Genomic DNA, 20474 nt, shown 5'->3' on the forward strand with positions numbered 1-20474 from the left:
TTTGAAAATCACGCTCTTTCTTAATGCCTGTGTGTAAAGAATTGGCAAAAAAAGACAGGAAAGTAATGTCAACTAATAAATGATTCACTCTAATAGAAATCTTTGAGTTGGTGGAAAAGATTTGTAATGGCAATAAAATGACTTGGTGCCATCCTAGTAGATGAAAGTGGTTATCTATTAATAAGGTTAATTACAGGAATTGCTTGGAAGTCATTTTGTGTGGGCTGAATTTTAAGCTTTCAAGATTAACCTGACCAGATGGCAGCATTGATAGATTGTGAACCTTGAATAGCAAATATAAGTCTTTCTGAGTGTAAAAGGCTAAGTGGTCCATATGCGGGGCAATTGCTGAATCATCAGATGCCCATCAGTTAATGTGATATATAAAGATCTCACACTACTTCCATGGTACAATATCACTGTATGACTGCAAATTATGGACTACAAAGATACGCCACTTCTTTTTTTTTTTTTTTCCTTTTCCACATCATGAGCAATTTAATAATAATAATAATAAAATTGAATAGGCATGAGCCTGAGGGGCTGAATCTGTCCATCTCCACTGAGTTTGTAGGCTTCTGTGTTCAAGTTCTGTAACAGCTGTTAAACAAGTCTCTGAAGTGTGTCGCAGCACGGTGCGAGGGCCCGCTGGCTGCCTGGGCTTCGGCCTTGCTGAGGGGTCTCCAGCTCCCCGGCCCTCTCGGTTGTCCCTACGTCCCCCCCGCCAGTCTGCTCCTCTTGGGTAATTTCTTGAGGTTTGCATTTGGCCGATTAAAAAAACATGTATTAGTTTCTCCTGCTCCAGGCTGTGCCTTCCTCCTCAGCCACCCTGCACCGCGATCTGCGTTTCGGCTCCCGCGTGGCGTGTCCGTGAGAGCCGAGATGGCCCCTGCGAGCACTGCCCATGCAGGCGCCTGCGGCTCGGGCCCGGCAGGAGCCTGGCAGTGGTGTCGGATCAGCCGAAGAGGAGCAGGGCTGTTCTCTCGTTGGATCGGTACCGATGTGCTGCCGCGGGAAGGAAGAGTGTCCCACGGCGTCGGGGCTCCGTGGCACTGCGAAAGCCCCGAGGATCCTGACCTGGCTTTTTGGCCTTGGGAACAACCTATTCCCTTAATGCCAACACCAGATGCAGATTTTTCACACTTGCAGATTGTTCTTAACTGCTGCTCAAGCAAATGTTGTTGTTGCTCGAGCAACTGGTTTTGTTTTTGGGGGGCCGAGCCGGCGGGGACGCGGGGCGGCGCGAGCGAGGGAACTGCGGCGCGTGGGACAGCGGCGTCGCGGGGCGCGAGGGCAGGAGGCGCGGGCGGGGGCGCGCTGAACGCTCCCGCCGCACGCGCCGGCCGCGCGGGCCGTCTGAGCAAGAGGGACCGAGCTCTTTCGGTTCCCGTCCAAACTGGAGTGAACCCAGATTTGCCCAAAGACTTCCTCCACATCTCTTCCTTGAACTGATGCAGCTCTTTATTTTTGGCCTGGTTTTTGTTTTCCCTGGTACAACAGGGCTTGCTTTCTTTGCTGTTCAAAATGCACATGACTGTCTGAAAATTCAGCTGCCTGGAGTAGCTCGTGTTGCAAAGTGTCGTTGCCTGAAAACAAACAGCATTTGTGCTGCTTAATTAGAGGTTGAAATCCCTGTGCATCTGGGTGCCCAAATTAAGCATTCAGCTTCAGAGGACGTGCCGGGGTTTCCCAGATGGCTTTCCTTCTTGAATGCAGCCCCTAAGTTAGCACCTGGCTTCGCGGGAGCGGAGGGAGCCTTCCCCTTACAGAGGGGGCAGCCGGGCTCGTTCTCGGCAACGCGTCTTTGACTCGGTTGGCAGAGAGAGACCAGCTTGCGCTTTCCGTGGAGCTGTTTGTCTGGCAAGCTATGTGGATTTTAGCATTGCTTCTCTCCCTGAAAGAGCTCCTTTTCCGTACGTTTACAGAGAGGTTGACAGCGTGTACATAAGCTGCAAGTCCTGCAAACGAGAACTTGGCATCTCATAACTCCTGAGCTAATTAAAGCATTAAAATTATTAAAGCAGGTTTATTTTCTCTGACTAGACTATTTAACAATTTGTTGAAGCCTTATATTTGGGAAACTGGCTTTGTCTATCCATGCAAAAGTGTGACTCATTTGAGCCTTTAGAGTTCTTTCTTGATCCTGAATTGAACGGCTTAAGAAATTGCGATGTTCTTGCACTCTGCTTTTTATTTACCAACAACTCAGGTGAAAAAGGCATTCCTCGTGCTTACAATTAAATCAGATTTAACCCATAATCTACGCAGTGTTTCCTTGCATCATCCTTGTACCTCTAAAGAAAGTGAATCTGTAGCCCAGAATTTTTAAAACAAAGCAAAACAGAATGAAAAGAAAGTACTCAGACTATTTTTAGGATTTTTTTTTTTTAGCATCACTAGAACCTCGTTTAAATTAACGAGGCCTGTGCCTCACAGTCAGTAATGTGTTGCCGAGTGTTCTGCTTTTAGGCGACTGGTTCAAAGCTGGCCCCAAGGTTACAGTCGTTACTGCCTTTGAATGAGTGTCTGCCTCCGAGGGTTTGAGTCAGAGCATTCACTGAGATCCCGGAGGACGTTTGGCCAAACTGCCGAAGCACGTGGATAGTGGCTGTGCTGGTGCTCTCTCGTTTTTGTACGTATCGCTGGAATGGTGCTGACCTGCAGCTTTAGCCCACGTGCGAAGGCAGCGTGTACAGGCTGGCTGCAAGCTGTATGCTGCTTGCCTTCTGTAGGTAATCGAGGGACTTCTTTTCCAAGGTGGTGTCTCTTAGGACCTTCCTTTGCTGTTTACTCTAAAAGAAGAGGCAAAAGGTGATTTGCACCAGTGAGGGTGTGTAAGAAGACGAGGCTGCGTAGCTTGGGAGATGAGAGTCGCAGGGGAATGGCAAAATCAAAATGCCAGCGCAACGAATGCACGTGGCTTGGCGAGGAGGAGCTGCTCCGAGGAGTCTGTGTGGCACGGAGAGCGCTTTGTGCAGCAGCAATCCTGCTGCTGTCGAGGGCTATAGGGGCAGTATAGGGGCAGTACCTTTGCTGGAGGCAGTGCCTGTGCAAGGAAGAGGGGTATGATCTGGTGGAAAGAGCAGACTTCTGGGGGTTTCTTTATGCTGTCCTGCTCCATGTACAAGAGCACTGGTCCAAACCTTAATCTCCAGTAAATTCTGACTCATATGGGAGTCTTGTAGAAACATATACTCTTGAAGCCAAGTTTTTTTTTTTTTTCCTTGATTGTACTGTAGCTGTTGCATGAACTTGTTTCAACAAAAGACTTAGTAGTTGGAAAAATAACTTCAGCAGGGATTTATTACACTGCTGGCAGTAGAGTGCAAGTGGTTAGTCTGTCTCATTTGGAGGGAAGGGAGGGTAAGGGGACTTGCATTTGGCTCCCAGTTAATATTTTGGCACCCTAACATAAGTCACCTTTGCATTCTGTCCCAAGTTTGGATGGGCTTATAACTTCAAAATAAAATGCATGCAAAAGAGTATTGCTGTCTAGTCAGTCTCTTGGAAGTTCGCAGGCCAACCATATAATCTTTGGAAAGAAAAAGTGCCAAAGTATACGTCCTACTGAAAAAAGGATGCAACGTAAAGCTAATTTTCGTTAGATTTAAAGCTTTAAATATAAAGACCAGATAAGAATTGCACTTCAGTAGTAGTAGTTCAAGTGCCAAATCCTCCTTAGAGATCTCCTCCGCAGAGCAGTGCTAGTCGTGCAGCACCAGTGCGAAGGAGGGATGTTTCTCAAGGATTTGTCTGCCTTCCTAGTTACGGTAGTCAGCCAGTCCTGCTTAATTTCTGTGTTACTGCTTCTGGCGTGTGAGTGCCGGTGGGTGTCGAGTTCCCTGTACTGCTCCGTTCTGATTTCATCATCCTCCTTTAGGGGAGGTTGAGGTGCCCTAGCAAGCAGGTGGTTTTACCTTCTGTATGAGCAGAAATGCTTTTGGAGGGTTTTCTATTTACAGCTCTGAAGTATCAGGAAATAACTGTGTTTTCCATTAATTTAAGGGGGCTGTGCTCTGTCCTGAAATAATGGAGGAGGACGATTTGTTAGTGATACTGAAAGGACTGAAAGGAAGTCAGGATAAAACAAGCAACAAAATAAACCTTCTGAGTAATTGCTTGAGTCTATTCTCTGTTCCTTCTGTATGTGTAATTTCCATTAGCGCTAACAGGAATGATGTAGCTTTCTGTTTTAAAGGGAAGATAGAGTCTGTCTTTTGAATTATAGCCCTTCAACCTGGTACTTGGGAGGGTACTGAGAGAAAGCCTAAGTTACTGTTCAGTCCTGAGCACCAATTACTGACTGCTAAAACAGATGATATCTGTTGACCAACAAGGCAATTGCTCTTACAATTTAATTTGGGTTTGGGATTCATTGCTTCTGTTTTGCGGAACTGCTGTTCATTATGAGACCGTGGCCAGCTTTGGCACCAGACGTGGTCGTATTTCAATGAAAGCATCGCCTTGCACTTAACCGCTTTGGTATGAGTGTAAAATCGTTTGTCTAATTAGTGGGGATAGTGGCTAAATAGGGGAAACGCTACGTTTTCATTCAAGGCTTTTACTACTCCGTTGTCAGAGAATCGTAAAAGCAAATGATTTGAATTCATTAGCGGTGACCTGCAGAGCTGTGAATCTTTTTTGCTTTGTGCACAACGTGAAATGAAGGCTTGAAAGAGTGTGAAGTGTTTTTGGTTTGTTTGGTTTTTATTTTGCTAATAAGTGTTAGGAACCCTAAATCTGTTTCTCTCCACTTCTACTGGGCAAGGCAATTTCTTCAGGGATCTTTTGTGTTTGTTCTCTTGCAATAACAGGTGTTGTTGTGGAAGGCTGGAGGCTGATTTTTCTTTTTAGGCTTGAGAAGAATTTCCTGTAGAGTCCTTAGTTTGAACTGAGGTTGAAATAAACTGAGTTTTGACCTGAATGGTTAAAAGCCCTGTCTCAGTTCCCAAGCTTTTTGTCCCATTTTTTGAAATGTCGCTTGTATAGTTCTCTAGATTGAGTAGGCAATCTCAAGAGAGTTTTGAAATTTGGATTGCTAGGCTTTTAAATTAGCGAGAGGTGTGCTTGTCTGTTTTCAGTCATCTTCTGGGATACCTGAGTATTTTCTGAAGAGGAGGAGAGCCATCCAGGTCTTTCCCCACACATCCCTCCTCTTCCAGCCTTTTGAGGGCCCCAGTAATGCGGTGAAGTTGGAAGCAGTAATTATCACCTGCCGATCTTATGACTAAATTATGCCTTTGGAAATATTTGCAGACAGCCTGTTCTTTACTCAAGTGATATTAAAACAGAGTTTATGCTTCACCACTCTGAAGTTGCGTTGACTGTTTGAAATGCTAGATGTTATGATTCACTGTCAGGTGTCCAGGAGCATGGAGTTCATTGTGTAGAGCAGGAGTAGGAGACTGTCCTCGCTGTGGCATTTCCTTAGGCGTTTGTGAGTTGGGAGCCTCTGTTCCAGGAGAAATATTTGCAGCCCAGGACAAGCAGTGAGCGCAGAAATGCACAACTTGTGATGCAGGCACAGTGCTTTCTGTCTTTGGGGAGCTCACAGAGCGCTCATCTCTTGCTGTATCAGGGACTGGACTTTTTCCAGCCAACTCTGCTGCTGGCTCCCAAATAACCTTTGGTGGAGGATCGTTCTCCTCCCTGACCTTCGTTTTTGTTGTATGTAGAGGGCAGCCAGTGATACTGACCTCCATTACAAAGTGCCTTGAGATTAGGTGGAAGGCACAGTAGAAGACCTAGGGTCCATTTTGTCATTTTAGTGTCCATTCAAATAACGAGAGAATTTAGCAATAAAGGATGTTCCACGTTCAAAAGGAATGTGGGAGGTCGGTCTGTTTTGGCACCAACCAAGTTTTTATTTCAGTGTCTGCTGCTTGAAAATGTGTCTGCCTTGGCTGATTTTTATCTTTTGGTTGTCTTTCAGAATGCTCCAGGATGACCTTCAGCTCAGTGATAGTGAAGACAGTGGTGATGACCAAGTCAGTTTTAGCTGTTTTATATACTACACACACAGTCATCTCTTTAAATCATCATGACCTGTTCTGCTGTTCCACATTCCTTAAGCTAACCTTTCTTCCCTTCTCCTCTTTGTTTTTGTGAACAAAACAGGTTGTTGAAAAGCCACCTTCTTCATTTGCTCCTCCAAGGTACAGGTTTGTTCCAAAATTGCTAGCTAGACCACATAAGAAGGGAAAACAAAACTGCTTTTTATAGGTAGATGGGGAAAACGTGCCTTGTTTTCGTAATAAACACGAGCTTTGGCTTCTAGCTACCTGAACTTTCCATTGAAAATTGACTTTAATTATGTAGGATTTCACTGAAAGCTTCAACTAGAAATAAATAGACAAGGCATGCTGGATTTTGCCTTTGAACCAGAAGTTATTGCTCCTGCCATTCCCTTCTTTTTCCCCACTCCCCCCATCCCCACCCCAGTATATACGCAGACCATGTTGGAGCTGATGGGATGCTTAGTTATAGTAGGGATATAGTCTAAGATGAGAGTCTAGTTTTAAATCAGAAGGAAGAGAGAAACAGTCATGTAGGTGAAGAACAGAGAAAAGGGATTAGCCAGTGTCATTCAGGCTTCTTCAGCTTCTCCTGATTTCTTAGGGGCTTGTGTACAGTTTCCACCATGTATTGTTAGTCAGAGCAATGTTCAAGGTTAAACAGAACAGGCACAAACCTGGATTAGAGGGAGAGGGGTGGAGAAGCCCAAAACTTTTTCTAAAGAGGAGCACTTAAATACAGGGCACATTTTTGGCTTGATAACTGTATTCTTCAAACACAGGGGAATGGTCTACAAAGTCAGACTTGCACAAGGGCACGCTGATTCTTGGCGGCATCCATTGCCTCTGGGAAAGCTCTTGAAACAGGATGTTCTTGCATTGTGAGTCTGGATCAGCAAGGAGCTTGCCTCCATGTCTTGCAGACACAGTGACATTGATGTAGGACAGAATTTTCAATATCAGAAATCAACATTTTGACTTAAGCCCATTACAGGAAAAAAAAAAGAAAATGTTTAAAAATCATAACTCTGCCTCATTTTCATCCAGTCCAATTTGCCAGTGCATCAGGAAAGACTTTTGAGTAAGGATAACTGTTACAAAAAGTGCTGCTGCTTGAGATGGCAGTTAATGAACAGTCATAGCACCCTTGCCAAAAAGCTTGGCTGAGGAATTGAAAATTTAAAGGGGAAAGTACAATAAAGAGAAACGTATGTGTCTCTCCTGTTCATCGGGGTTCACATTTATTTGATAATTTTTCTGTTGAGGGTAGGGGCTTTCAGAAAAACTTTTTGGGTTTTTTTTTTGTTTGTTTGTTTGTTCTCCCACCTGCGTTGGCTAAATGCAGTTGCATACTGTAGCATTGGCATTCTGCTTGTGTATTCATCTGACTGGGTTGGAGGTGAAGGTTTAATTTCCAGAAGCATTTTTGTTACAGTGCTTTATCTTTGAGTATGGCATTGTGTTCCTTTGGCCTTCTCCCCTTTCTTCCCAGAGCCAAAACATGGGGTTTCAGTTTTATTTCTGAATGCTGCCGTGTCAATATCATACATAAGTAACCCTCGCCCATGCTGCTTCTAATTTTATCTCGTGATGGCCTTGCAGTGCCCCGCAGTCACAGCCTGAGAGTGTGGCATCAGCACATTCCAGCAGCCCGGCATCAGGGAGCACCAGTGACTCAGACAGCTCGTCAGACTCAGAGACGGAGAGCAGCTCAAGTGACAGCGAAGCAAACGACCCTCCGAGACCGCCAGCACCTGAGGTGAATGCAGATAAAACATAGAGGCTGCTTAATGCGGCGCCTTGCCTCAGAATTCCCACTGGCTGGATGTGGTCAGGATGGGAGACGTGAAATACCGTCATCATTCAGGTGTCCCTTTCAAGTTTTTCCTGCTTTATCAAACTTTTCTTGCCCTCTGCTTTACTTCTAGAGTTTGTCTATTAAGTAACCTTAGTAATGGTATAAAGGAACCCTTAGTAGTTGTATAATTAGACTTTTCAGTGCCTAACCTTGAAGTGTTCTTCCCTCTCTTTTGGCATTGTTGGCTAGCGTTCCCGGAGGAATTAGTGCCTTCACTGACAAGGTGCAGGCAAGGCACAGATGGAAAGCACAGCTTGTCTTGTGTGTTGAGGGCCCACCTGCAGTTTTCCTGGGTGCCAAGGCTGTGGGCTGCTTCAGGGTGAGACCATTTTCCTGCTATGCTAAGTGAAGCTGCTGCCTCTCTGCAGCTCCAGTGTGTGAGTGACAAGTTAAGCTTCTCTTAGATCACAGCTGAAGTGATCAGACCTGCAGCAAGGTCTGGAATGTGCTTAGACTTGCTTCTGTTGAGTTTGGCTCAGATACTGCTGTACTGGCATTTCTGAGGTTTTTATTGGGAAAAGCAGACAAACAGAACTTAATGCTTCAAAGTTTCATAATTGAGACCATGCATCTTTTAAAAATCTGATGCAGAAGTGTTCATGTCCCATGGTGTGAAACAGATCCTCCAACTTGCAAAACATTCACAGGCCAGTACGAAGTGCACAATTGTATCCTGTGGACCACAGCTGATGTAAACCAATCCACTGACAGTTTTGAGGTATTCTCACAAAGCCCAGAAACCTCTTCATTTATTCCTTCTTCCCCCCACCGCCTTTCCTTGCTTTTAATTTGGAAGCACATGAGCAGGGAGACTTTTATGTGCAGAAAGCTTTGCAGAAGCTTTGAGAAAATATATCTTTGTCTCCCATGTAATACACTTGAATATCCAGCAGTGCAGTTGCAGGCTTTGCCTTGTGCAATATGAGCGTCTTAGGACGGAAACAGATGTTATGCTTCTCTCCTTTTACCAAATCATGCCTGTGTTGTCCGGGAATTAGTAGACTAGAAGATCCTTTTCACCTTCGCTATTTTCTGTTGTCCATTTTATCCCTTTTTATTCAGCAAATTGTTCATTCATGTTGCACAGGGAATAAGCTAATGCACGTGGCCTGTTTGTGTATAGACAGTTCTTCACAGACAGTAGCAAAGACTTCAAGACCTGTGGGCAGTAGTTCCTTTTTCTTTTTTAATACTGTCTCTTACTTTACTTTGTGTTCAGAAAACCTAATGAAAACCTATATGAAAGTGTAGATCGCAAACAAGATAAACGATAGTAGGGGAAGTGTTAGGAAAGGATCAGAGTATGCCACTGTCTGGTAACTACGTATGTTATAAATTGCAATTTACTAAGTCATTTGGGTGTGTTTGTAGTGCTTAACAGGAGAGAAAAAAAAAAAGTGAAAGTGTTCCTGAGTTGCTAATGAATTAAAATTCTAATGAAAACAAGGCACATTTTCCATCTGAAAATAATAATGGAATTTATGGCTTAATTTTATTTAAAACCCCATGGTAAAACTAAACTCTCTTTTTTGAACCAGGTCCCCAGCTTAAGTCACCCAAACACAGTTAAGCAAGTTTTTTGGTCCTAAAGACATACCTCATTTACCAGCATGTTCCACAGCACAAAACGGAGTTGAGTCTGGACGGAGAAGGAAATCAAGGCAGAAGGAATTAATAAGTCTTGGAAACCTTTAATGTACTAGGTTTTCTTTTTTCTAGTGTTTAGAGTTGTGGCTGGAGAGAATTGGTAAGGGTTCAGAGTGTGACTGTGCTGTGGTGATTCCCAGATAGTGGCATATACATTTGAGCAGTGCTGACAGATATGAAAGATTTTCAGAATGGGCCTGAGACAATAATGGCCCTACCTGCAGCTTCTGCTGTCTGTTTTAGGGTTAGTTGTTTTTTTTCTATTTTGTAAGGCTGCCACAGAATGGGTAAGGTTGGAAGGGACCTCTGGAGAACATCTAGTCCAACCTCCCTGCTCAAGCAGGGTCACCTAGAACACCATTTAATACTGTTTAATTAAATAAATGCAGGGGTACTAGCAACAAAATTTTCAGTCTCTGACTGTGATTCCAGAACCTTCAAAATTTGATCGTATCTCATGCCTTGCTCGACCCAGAGGCAAGCAAGTGTTGGATTGCTTGGGCAGAGAACTTGAAAGGAGCTGGAGTCAGTGTTAGCCAAATAATTTCTTCTGGTAACTGCTTACCAGGCTTACCACAGGAGCCTGATAGCCTACCTGTAAGGCTTGGACAGGATGTGACAGGTGGGACAGCTGTTGCTCAGTTTTGGGAGGAGTGCTCTGTGAAAACCACTTTCCCAAAGAATCATGAGGACAACAGCTAGTTCCATTTTTGCACTTGCTCTGTGTTTTTTTTTTTTTTGTTTGTTTGGGTTTTTTTTGCGTGTTGTCTGATTGTGTGAGGATGTTCATTTCTAGCGTGGGCCAAACCAGGGCCAAGCTTTCATGTACACTGATGTCTCACTTAATACAGGTAGGGCTAACAGAGAGCCAGGAATTCTGTGTAGCATGTTTGACAGCTGCTGTGCAAAAATGGACTGTGTGTTTCTGAGTTAAGTGTTCGTTTGTACACACTAGAGTATCCCCAATTTTTCATGGTCTTTCACTTTCAAGGCCTTTTAACAATAAGGGAACTTTTTCTGGGTTCTGATAACCTGTGCTAGGATAAAATAGCCAATGAAGATACCAATCTTACACCCTTCCTTTCTCTTTTTATCTCTAGCCTGATCCACCAACATCTAATAAGTGGCAACTTGACAACTGGCTAACTAAGGTGAACCCACCAGCAGTGCCAACTGAGAGTCTCAGAGAAGTTGTCCATGCTGATGGACGAGAGGAGAACAAGGAACAGGGAAAGAGTGTCAGCAGCAATTCCTCTCATGAGCGGCCTGAACCAAAGGACTCTCATCCCAAGAACTCTAGCCGAGCAGCCAGGGCTTCTCAGGATGTTCATCTTCCAAGTAAACGAAACTGCCAGAAGTCTCCTGTGCGTACTGAGGAGCCCTCACAGAGGCAGACTGTTGGGATCAAAAGGCCCAGCAAGGTCCCTGTGCACGAGGGGCCCAAGGGAGGCCTGAAGGTGGAAAGTGAACCTGGTCCGTATGAAGTTAAAGACCAGTCTTCCAGAGACAAGCCAAAAGTAAAAACGAAAGGGAGGCCAAAATCCAGTGATAAAAAAGAATTGAAACCAACATCACAAGAGCCCTCTGAGAACAGAAAGCACAAGAGCTCACAACAAGCCAACTCCAAGCTCCCTTTGGACCCTAAGCCTGTGAGAGACATTTTGGCTGGCAGCGCCCAAGAGCATCTCACTCTCAGTCCCCTCACCCAAAGCCAAGGCACAACCCCCACCAGGACTAGCGGCAATAAGTCTGCTGTTGTGGTCAGAGAGGATTTTCACAAAGACAAGTTTCCCTTGCCTATCAGGGAAAAGAAGTTGTTATCACCATTGAGGGACTTCCCAGTCCCTCACACCCTCGTGGTTAAAATTGAGCTCTCTCTCTTGTCAAGGATTCCTCAGCCCCCTGGGAAAGGCAGTCGCCAGAAAAAAGCAGAGGCTAAAGAGCTCCTGGGTGCAAGGAAGCAGGACTTGGAGAGGAAAAGCACAGACACTCCTGACAAGTCCTTCAAAAAGAGGAAGGTGAGAGGAGAATAATGAGGAGATGGAGTTTTGCAAGGACCAAGGTGTTGTTTAGTAAATGTGGAGCTGTTTGAAAAACTAACTTTTGGAGTTTGTTTCTGCTTCATAGGTTTGGAGTGGACCCATTATCTTCCTCATATAAAAGTGTTATCAAACTTTTAAATGAAATGTATCAAAATAGTGCATAAATGGTTTTTACTAATCAAAAATCCATTGCTGAGCAAAGTAAGTGTTGTGAGCTGTTTGACAAAAGGTGTTTTCAATCAGTTCTTCGTTTGTTTTCTTGTAAAACTAGTGTTCTTGGACAACAAAACCCCAACCCTCCTTTGCTGGAGGAGCTTTCAGGAGGCCCAGCCAGCATATGGTCTGTTGGCCCTCTGATAGCGTTCTTTGGCTTCTGCATTCAACCCAAGCAAGCTCTGCAGGGCTGCAGTGCCTCTGCCCCTCCTCTCCCCCACCCCCTGCACCTTCTTCTAAAAACAGCACAATATCTGAGGTGCCTCCTAAACTGTGCATTTATCTGCGGTGTCCATTTAGTGTGTGTTGCAGGTGAGCACCTTGCTTGCTCTTTGAGGAGTTGCCCAGAAGGAAAACTGTCCAAGGACACCACAGTCTGCTGCTTTTAGTTGTGTCCGTGTATGTGCCTTCAGCCACCTTTAGCTGCAGAAGCTCAGTCTGGGTGGTACAGTTTTTTCCTGCACGGAGTCATTTATTTCTGTTAAACAGTTGTGATCACTTATTTACACAGAGAAGAGGGAATGAATTATACAGGTGTGGACTATATGAATACTAGATGTGGTGCTAGCAGCCTCATGCCTTTTGTTTTTTGTTAAATGCAAATTTCTGACTGAACTAGGCTCACTGATGATGATAACTATAACTAAACTCTGCCTTGGATCTCAGTACTGGGATAGATCTATAGAAAGCTGCTTTAATTTTCACTGGAGCCTCTGTGAAGCTAGCAGAGATGCTAATGCTTAAAGATATGTCTGTCTCTAGTGGAGGGAGAGATCCTTTTAGGGTCCTTCAACTGTAATAGTTGCCTTTTCTTGAATTACAAGACAGCCCCTTCTTCATTCGGCACAGTAGTTGTTCACGTGTCGTTTTTGAAAGCTGGCTCCCCAAGGGCACGGTGAATATACTCCCAGCTGGCTGGGAGTTCATGCAAAGTTTGCTGCAGGATTTGTGGTGAATAGTTATGATACGAATACTCATTGTGGATATTTCAAGGCCTGTGTACCTTTTTTTGGTTCCACTTCAAGCAGTAAGTGGCTTGCAGTTAGTGCGAGAATGGTTTTGATTTCTTGGGCTAGTTTCATTAAATCTTGTCACTGTCTGAGCTTCCCTTGGTCGTGGAGGAGAGCTGAGAACTGCAGGGAAATGCTGAAGCAACCTGAGACGCCCCGGCGGTGTCTCTGCCGTGTAGAGGAGCTGGAGAAAGGTGAACGGGCAGTAAATCTGTCCCTTCTCCTGGTGGGGACTCAAAGACCCGAGAGAGGAGGTATCTGACGCGAGGCACGTCTTGCCTTGCAGCCTGCATTCCTGATCGCAGGAAAACCCACCTCAGAGCCTCGCCGTCTGCATTTTGACAGCGTGCTTCCGGCCTGAGCCTCCAAGACGCTGCTCCCGGGCAGCTAGGTCAGGTACAGCCGTCAGACTTCCTGCAGCAGTACGGAGCGGCGCACGAGAATCCGCTCACGGGCTCCCGCGGGCGCCCGCGGCCGGGGGTGGCCTCTGCTCCGAACGCGGCCGCCCAGCTCCGTCACGGTCTCTTGGGAGAGGGAGGGGGCGCGAGCCCTTGAATGCTTTTGGCTAGCAGCAAAACCTTTGGGGGGGAGCTGATTAAATAACTCAGCTCCTTTTTGCGATTTTCGTCTTGTAGCAAACGGTTTGGAAACCTTTCGTTCAGGTGAACCCATGGTTTGGCAGTGCACGCTTTGTATTATAAAATCCACGGAATGCAATGGAAAAGTATTATTTATTACCACTCTGCCTCAGTGGTTCTTGCTGTTCTGGAAGACAGAATATAGGCAACAATTTTAACCAGCTTTTTAAAATTTCACCCTAAATCTGTTTCTTGTTAACAAAAAAACACACATTTCGGGAATCTGTGAGGGTTTCACTCTCTAGCAAGTGCTGCTTTTCCCTTTCCTTTTGACAAACAGTGCATATCACAAAACACAACTGTTTGCCATTCGTGACTTTGCCAAAAGGAATTTTAATATGTTTCAGCCTTCTGTATGATTCATGCTCACTGGTGCGGGGAGGGGGGCACACATCAGGAGCAGATAATGAAATGTTTACTCTCGGGAACATAAGTAACATTAATTTGGACAACTAGCAAGGACAGGTTTAGCACTTTTATTCCATCCACTGCAAAACAATTAACCTACTCAAGCAAAAGTAGATAAAATGTCATTTTAGGATACTTGCAAGTGAATTTGAAATGTATGCCCACTGTGTCCTGCGTTTCCACTTCGTCAGTTCCAATATCTTTTTGTTTCTGTTTTTTTTTAACATGAATCAATTGCACTTAGTTATGTTGGTCTGTACTTTACATGAACTTGCAGAGACTAAGTGATCTTTTTCTTTTTCTGGTTAGAGGGAGATGGAGAAGGAGATTGATCGGAAGAAAATGAAATCAGACAAAGAAACCAAATCATTGCAGTCTTCAACTCACAAAGACTCCAATAAATTGAAGTAAGTATGCAGTAGTGGGATGCCGGAAGGATGCATAGAAGTGAGCCTTTGCTTAAAAGGTTAAGGAACTGTGTCTCCTGCTCTTCTTATACTTGTGAGCTTGCTTAATGTAATGTGCTCTCTGAAACTTAATCTGTTGCAAATTTATCTTTACATCCTGGAACCATGTCTCTAATGAGATGTGATTTATTTGCCATTTTTATTTGTTGCAGATGTGCAGTTATGCATAGTATCACATACCCGCCTTTCCCTTTTGAATGCTGAGGATTACGGTTTTAATCGTTTGAGCACAGGCTGATGTTTTAGTGTCTAGTCCTCCTTCCATACTTGTTTTGCACATCTATAAAACTGCTGAATGTGGTGGCATTTGTCCTTCTTTATAGTCGTTGACACCAGAACGAAGACTTCATTGATTTAGACACAGACTTGTCAATCCTACAGTTGAGGTTGCTGCGTGCCCCGATCCATAATTACATGTAGCTCAAGAAATCCTTTTATGTTGCAAGAAATTTCGTTGCCAATTCAGTGCACAGTGCTTTTCCTTCTAAGCTGGTATTAAGCCAGTGTCACTTCCATCTTTAAGATAAGATGCAGGAAAAGAAATGTGTGCCAAAAGGTGGTCGTATTAAGCATGTTACTCTAGTTGCAGTTTGTGGTAGGCTGCTGGGATGTAGTAGTCGTTTCCCCTTCTTTAAACTACAGTGTTAATCTGTTGTCAGGCAATGCTTCCTATAGATTATATGGGAGGTGGCAGCAGTTTTTCTATGGAAGCAGCGTATGCTTGTTCTGCACAATAGTTTCAGGATTTAAGGGAATGGCAAGAAAATACTTTTTTTCTTTCTCCCTCCATGTTTTCCTTATTCTGTGTTCTACTGTCCTAATTGCTTTGTGGGAGTCTGTGCTTGCTTGCTGCATAGGAGGCAGCAGGGAGATTTTCATCAGATTTGTGGTACTTCACAAACATTTGAAGCTCTCAAAGTCCTTGTAAAGTGAGATGGTGTAAGAACACATTTTGCACATGGGGGAACCAAGCGCAGACAAATTAAGTTGTTTGCTCAGATTCCCATTGCAAACGGGTAAGTGATAGAGCTGAAAGTGCAGCCCAGAAGCCCTGACTTTCATTCCCACTTTGAAGCAATAGTGTACATAGTAGAGGGAATTCTGGTCTCTTCACTTTTCTGTGTGGAGAAAAATATTGTATTAAGTGCAACTAGATGTCTGTAAACTTTGGCTTGGCAATCATAGCTGCTTTCTTAATTGAAAAGATCTTGCTGAGAGAAAAACATCAGGCTAATACTGATACTGCCTGCTCCATAAGCTGCTTTTGCATCCACCAGTACCAGGCTCTGAACTGCACTTAACCTGCTGACTCCAGGTAAATAGACAGCGTCTGTGGTGGGTGGACGTGTCTTTTCCTATCTGAGAACACAGAGGTGGATATAGTGGATATTGCAGAGCTCTGTTTTGTCACCTGTTGCATCATGAAGCTGCAGAGAAGACCCAAACTGGGATGCCTAAGCAGCACGTGGATATATGCAGCTCTCCGTTTCTGTAATCAAGCCCAGATGCTGCTGTGCTAATTGGCTTTTCACTGTGCCTGGTCCAGATGTGTACAAGGGTTAACTGTGCAGAAATCGGATTAGTATGCATAGGGGTAGGGAGCATTTCCCTCTTTCACTGAAGTCAATATATTGCCTTTCTTTTGTAACCAAATGGACACACGTTCAGTGTGCCTCTTGAATCTTGATCTTTGTCTGTAACCTCGGTTGGCCTTTATAACCAGAAATTTCTCAGTTACTCCAGCATGGCATATACAGTGCTTCTGGTAGATCTACTGAAACTTCCTCCATAATTTACAGACCAGCATTCTGGCTAGGTCTTAGCTAGAGCTAATGCTTCCAAAAGCATCCCTTGAAATGGGCACTGTTCCTCAGAGGGGCATCTGCTACATTAGTTTGGGGCTGTTGCAGTCATTTCCCATTTATTTGCAGGTTGAATTCAAGATACTGACTTGCATCCATGACAATGATGGAAGGGTTCTGATTTTGGAGTTCATTCCTTCCTTTTCCCTAGTGAAAACAGGTGCACTCCTCTTAATCACTGTGGTTTTTATAGTAGGAATAATAGGATGCATTTTAGGGGAAAGAGGGCACTGGATCAGGTTTGGGAAACGCAGCTGGAAGCAGGAGGAAGGATTGGGGCTGCTGCTGCACTCCATGCAGGATGTATCAGCTGCAAGAGGTGGTGAGGCTGGGGAATGTGTGCACAGCACTTAGGGACTAACATGGGATAACCGGCTTCCGCTCCAGCGTGTCACACAGCTGTAGCTTTTTTTTTCTTGAAGAAGGGATGGGACTGTTCTCAGGTTTTTTTGTCTTCTTCCTTTCCTTCCACTTTCTTGGACTGTGTTGTTGTGCAGCCAGGTGCATTGTGAATACATCCCGCTCCCTAGTTGTTACTGCTCCACGGACAGCAGAGCTAGTAAGCTGTGCAACGTCGTGCTTCAGTCTTTCCACTGGATTCAATTTAACTTCTTCCTCTCCAGATGTTACAGTCCATGAGCTGGGATTCACTGCTCTGGATATTTTGCGTTTTCTTGAAAACTTGGAGAAGTTTTTTTTTAAAAAAAAGAGCTGGAAATGACTATTGACATAAGACTTGCATCTGTTTGGTGCTGCCAGATAGCTACTGGAGTTCCTCAATAATCCTAACGTCAGAAGATCTGAAGTCTGGTATGCCAAAGTATTACTAGAAGTGGTCAGCTCTGCCATTTAGAAGCACAACACTTTAAGTTTCTTTCCCTTAAATCCTCTCAACTTTTATGTGTTGGCTAATTTAGTTGACAAGTCTTAAAGCAACAGAGGAAAGCTCAATTTAATTCTCTCAAAATTTGAATCAAGTTTCAGGGTGAGAATCTCTGAACATAGGAAAGTGCCTCCTACCATAGAGGAGAGACAGAGGTGCTCTGAATAGCTGATTTGCACTGCTGGGGGATCTGTCCCAGAGGTTCTGGTCTCTTTCAATGAAAAGTGACTGTGCTGGAGAGGTATCTTTTTTGCAACATCAAAACATCCTAGTTTGAAGTCTTTCCTTTAATGATAATGCTTAAGGCTTATTGTCACTTCAAAAGCAACTTGCTTATATGTTGCTGACAGCTGAAGATGTGTTATCCAACACACTACGAAGTCCCTAAAGTTTCATTTTGCCTATGTTGGATTGCTTAGGTTAATAAGTCATCTCACATTTTCAGAGTCTCCAGCTGAACAAACAGAATTGGTACATGATTTAATTAAGTTTTAAAAAAATTCTACTATACATATATATAAAAGCGCATATACATATATATATATGTACATCATTTCATCCCAAATGATAAATTCACTTCCCATCTGCAGAGTATCAAAAGCTTCGTTTGAGATACAGAAGAAAGATCTGCTACCCCCACCATTGCCACCCATGTCTCCTGCACATCCTGCTCCGAAGCCAACCAAGACGGCCCAGAAGAGACACAGAAGTGAGAGCAGCCAGCTGCCTGCCACAGATAACACTGCCAAGAACAAGAGCAGCCACAAGGATCCTTTGTCCTCCAAGCACAAAAAAGTGGACAAAAAGCATCCCGAACAGCCTAGGAGCAGCAAAGTAGGTATCTGTTACTACTGGCCAGATACTTCCTGCAACCCATGGGTACTGTATGTTTTGTTTTTTTCTTTTTTTCTTTTTTTTTTTTTTTTTTTAGAAATAAGTTCTTAGAATATTAAAAGGGAAGGGCTTTACCACCACCTGAGAAGGCTCCTAGAAGCATCTTTGTCCCTTTAGTAGATGTTTGTGACTGCATGTTGCTAACCCAAAGGGGAGCATTCTTTCCCTAAAGGTGTACAGTGAGCAGAGGCTTCAAATAGGTCTGTGGTTATGGGGATTTCTGGGCTTGCGTTTATGGTATTGCCTTGTTGATAGAGTTGTGATGAGTGATGTGCTGTTAGGGTTCTGCTGGCAAAACCAACAAACCAAGAGATTGCACTGCTGCTACAACACTAATGTCTCTGCTCACTTTCCAGGTCGCACATGACATTAAGCAGGTCCTTAGTGTGATCTATCCCAGCAAGATTCCCTTCTGAGGGAATCAGTGGGCTGGTGCAGACATAATTCGAACCATCTGCTGCCTCAGTAGGAATGTGACCTGAAGTCAGGGTGTCTGTGGATTTTGTGGGACACTTATTAATTGTTGGACACGATTTAACTTGATGACTTATGTGGAATTTTTTTTAATCCATTTTCATCTCACCAATGAAAAATGGTGAGAAGGGGTAACCAGGTGTAAAGGAAAGGCAAGAAAATCATGCTTTTAGCAGTAAGTGTTTCTGACTGTGTGCAACTGCAGGTTATGACGTGATGGTGTCTTTACAAATAGTAAAGTAACAAAATTAAGTGCCTTTACAAAAAGAAAGAATGGATCACTTGAAAGAAGCAATAGCCCCTATATTTGACTAAAACCTTGGTAGGAGCTTACATAGCTTGCTTACCCAATTATTGTTAATGAGCCTTGCAGCTAGGTCTTTACATTATTGGGTTATAAAATTCAATTATATTGCCATTTGCTGGTTTCTGGATGTGTGTGGTCCAGGACTTTCACATGTGTTTCTTAAGGGAGACTGTGGATGCTGTATTAACTGGCTTCTTTTCCTGATATTCTAGTTGGTAATGCAGAATCAGCAATTGCTGTCTGGTTAATCTAGAGATAGGTGTGAATGGATGTTGCTAGTCCCTGCCTTGGCTAGTGGCCGTGAAAAAGGTGCTGTTAGCAGGCTTACTGTTACCTTAGTCATTGTGCAAGGAAATCTGCCACTTAATTTCTCCATACTCGGAAAAAGTTTGAATTGTGTTAAGCCTTACTAGCAGTTAGATAAGAAGCCAAGTTTCCGCTTCTGTTACTGGAAGGGGGGGAGGGTAGAGGAAGGAGGAGAGAAGAGGAGGAGCATAGAGAAGGGACAGTGCCTTGGGCAAATAAATGTTTTCTCTTAGAATTTAGGAAAGTCTGGCTTCAGACCTGTTCCTGATGGTATCTCTGTAACCAGTTTCTTCTCTACTCTGTCATTTTTCCAGGGATCTGCAGGGGATGTCTCAAATCCTTTCCCAGTGCCTTCTTTGCCAAATGGTACCTCCAAGCCAAGGAGACCTCAAGTCAAGTTTGAAAAGTGAGTTCTCATTTCATACCCCTCTTCTAACCCTTCAGAAAACACCAGGCCCAACTGGCCCTGCATCCACTGTTGCTCTTGCTTCTTGCTGAGCACTTCTCTTTTGAGAAAGAAAGAGGGAGATGTCTGGGGCCTGCCCCGTTCTGCACACTTGCATCCACGACTTCCCCCTTTGTATCTCCTTGCTGGCTTACTTCAGTTCTCATGATTACTTCTGTCAGCTGTGGCTGTATGTGATCCTCCCCCCCTTTTAAAAGACACCCACAACAAAACGAAGGTCTCTTGTTTCAGCAGTCCTTGGCTGGAGGGAAGCTGGTCTAGAAATTAGGTGCTTTTTAACTAGAAGAGAAGCCTCTCTTAAGAGAGGATGTCTGTGCTTGCCTGCGAGTGATGGTTTTGATCTGTCTGATCCTTCATCCTTGACAAACTCCTCTGTGACCAGGTGCTGGGCAAGTGACTGGCTGCTTGGGCTGGAGAGAGGACATGACTCCCAGCTCGTTTTTTTATGCACAGGCAGCTGTGTGCAGTCTGTACAGTGAATAAACTAGCCCAGCGCACGGAAATGCACGTGGTCCAGCTCTACATGTTGATTGAGAAAAAGATTTGTAGAAGCTTCTGCCTTTCTGACTATCTGTTGTAGTCAGTTAACTTTAAATGTAAGCCCTTTTGATCTGATTTGTGTGTGGTACTGCAAAGTGTACTATATGATTCATTTCAGTCCAAATGTATTTATGGTATTATATTTGAGGAATGATATGAAATCCCATAACTACTATCTTTCCATGAGAGTGAAGAAGTAAAGTTGGCTTCGTAGTAGCCTAGCATAGTTTCTTTTAATGTCCAAATGTAAATTTTCAGTGTTTTTCTAATGTAGATTTTTTTAATCGATTTATATTCATATCATCCTGTCTGCGCATTGCTGAACATGCTGATGATATTCAGTTAGTGATTATTACTATTTTTAATACATATATAATAAATGAGAGTCTGTACAGGAATCACAGCATCCTCTAGGTAAGAAGGTAAAATTGGTACTTATCCTGCC

At 43.9% G+C, this 20474-nt stretch overlaps 1 protein-coding gene across 5 annotated transcripts in view; it reads left to right on the forward strand.

Annotated features, from left to right (window-relative positions):
* AFF1 (ALF transcription elongation factor 1) overlaps positions 1-20474 on the forward strand; it is a 116708-nt gene that overhangs the window by 83302 nt on the left and 12932 nt on the right. For 4 of the 5 annotated variants that reach the window (XM_062574329.1, XM_062574325.1, XM_062574330.1 and 1 more), the window contains exons 8-14: positions 5933-5987; positions 6118-6155; positions 7617-7773; positions 10620-11537; positions 14140-14237; positions 17633-17876; positions 19338-19429. In XM_062574329.1, coding sequence (XP_062430313.1) covers positions 5933-5987; positions 6118-6155; positions 7617-7773; positions 10620-11537; positions 14140-14237; positions 17633-17876; positions 19338-19429 — 1602 coding nt within the window. The remainder of the gene's footprint in view (positions 1-5932; positions 5988-6117; positions 6156-7616; positions 7774-10619; positions 11538-14139; positions 14238-17632; positions 17877-19337; positions 19430-20474) is intronic. The other variant, XM_062574328.1, reaches the window with a different exon arrangement.

Source organism: Rhea pennata, chromosome 4 (genome assembly GCF_028389875.1).
Source record: "Rhea pennata isolate bPtePen1 chromosome 4, bPtePen1.pri, whole genome shotgun sequence".
NCBI classification, from domain to species: domain Eukaryota; kingdom Metazoa; phylum Chordata; class Aves; order Rheiformes; family Rheidae; genus Rhea; species Rhea pennata.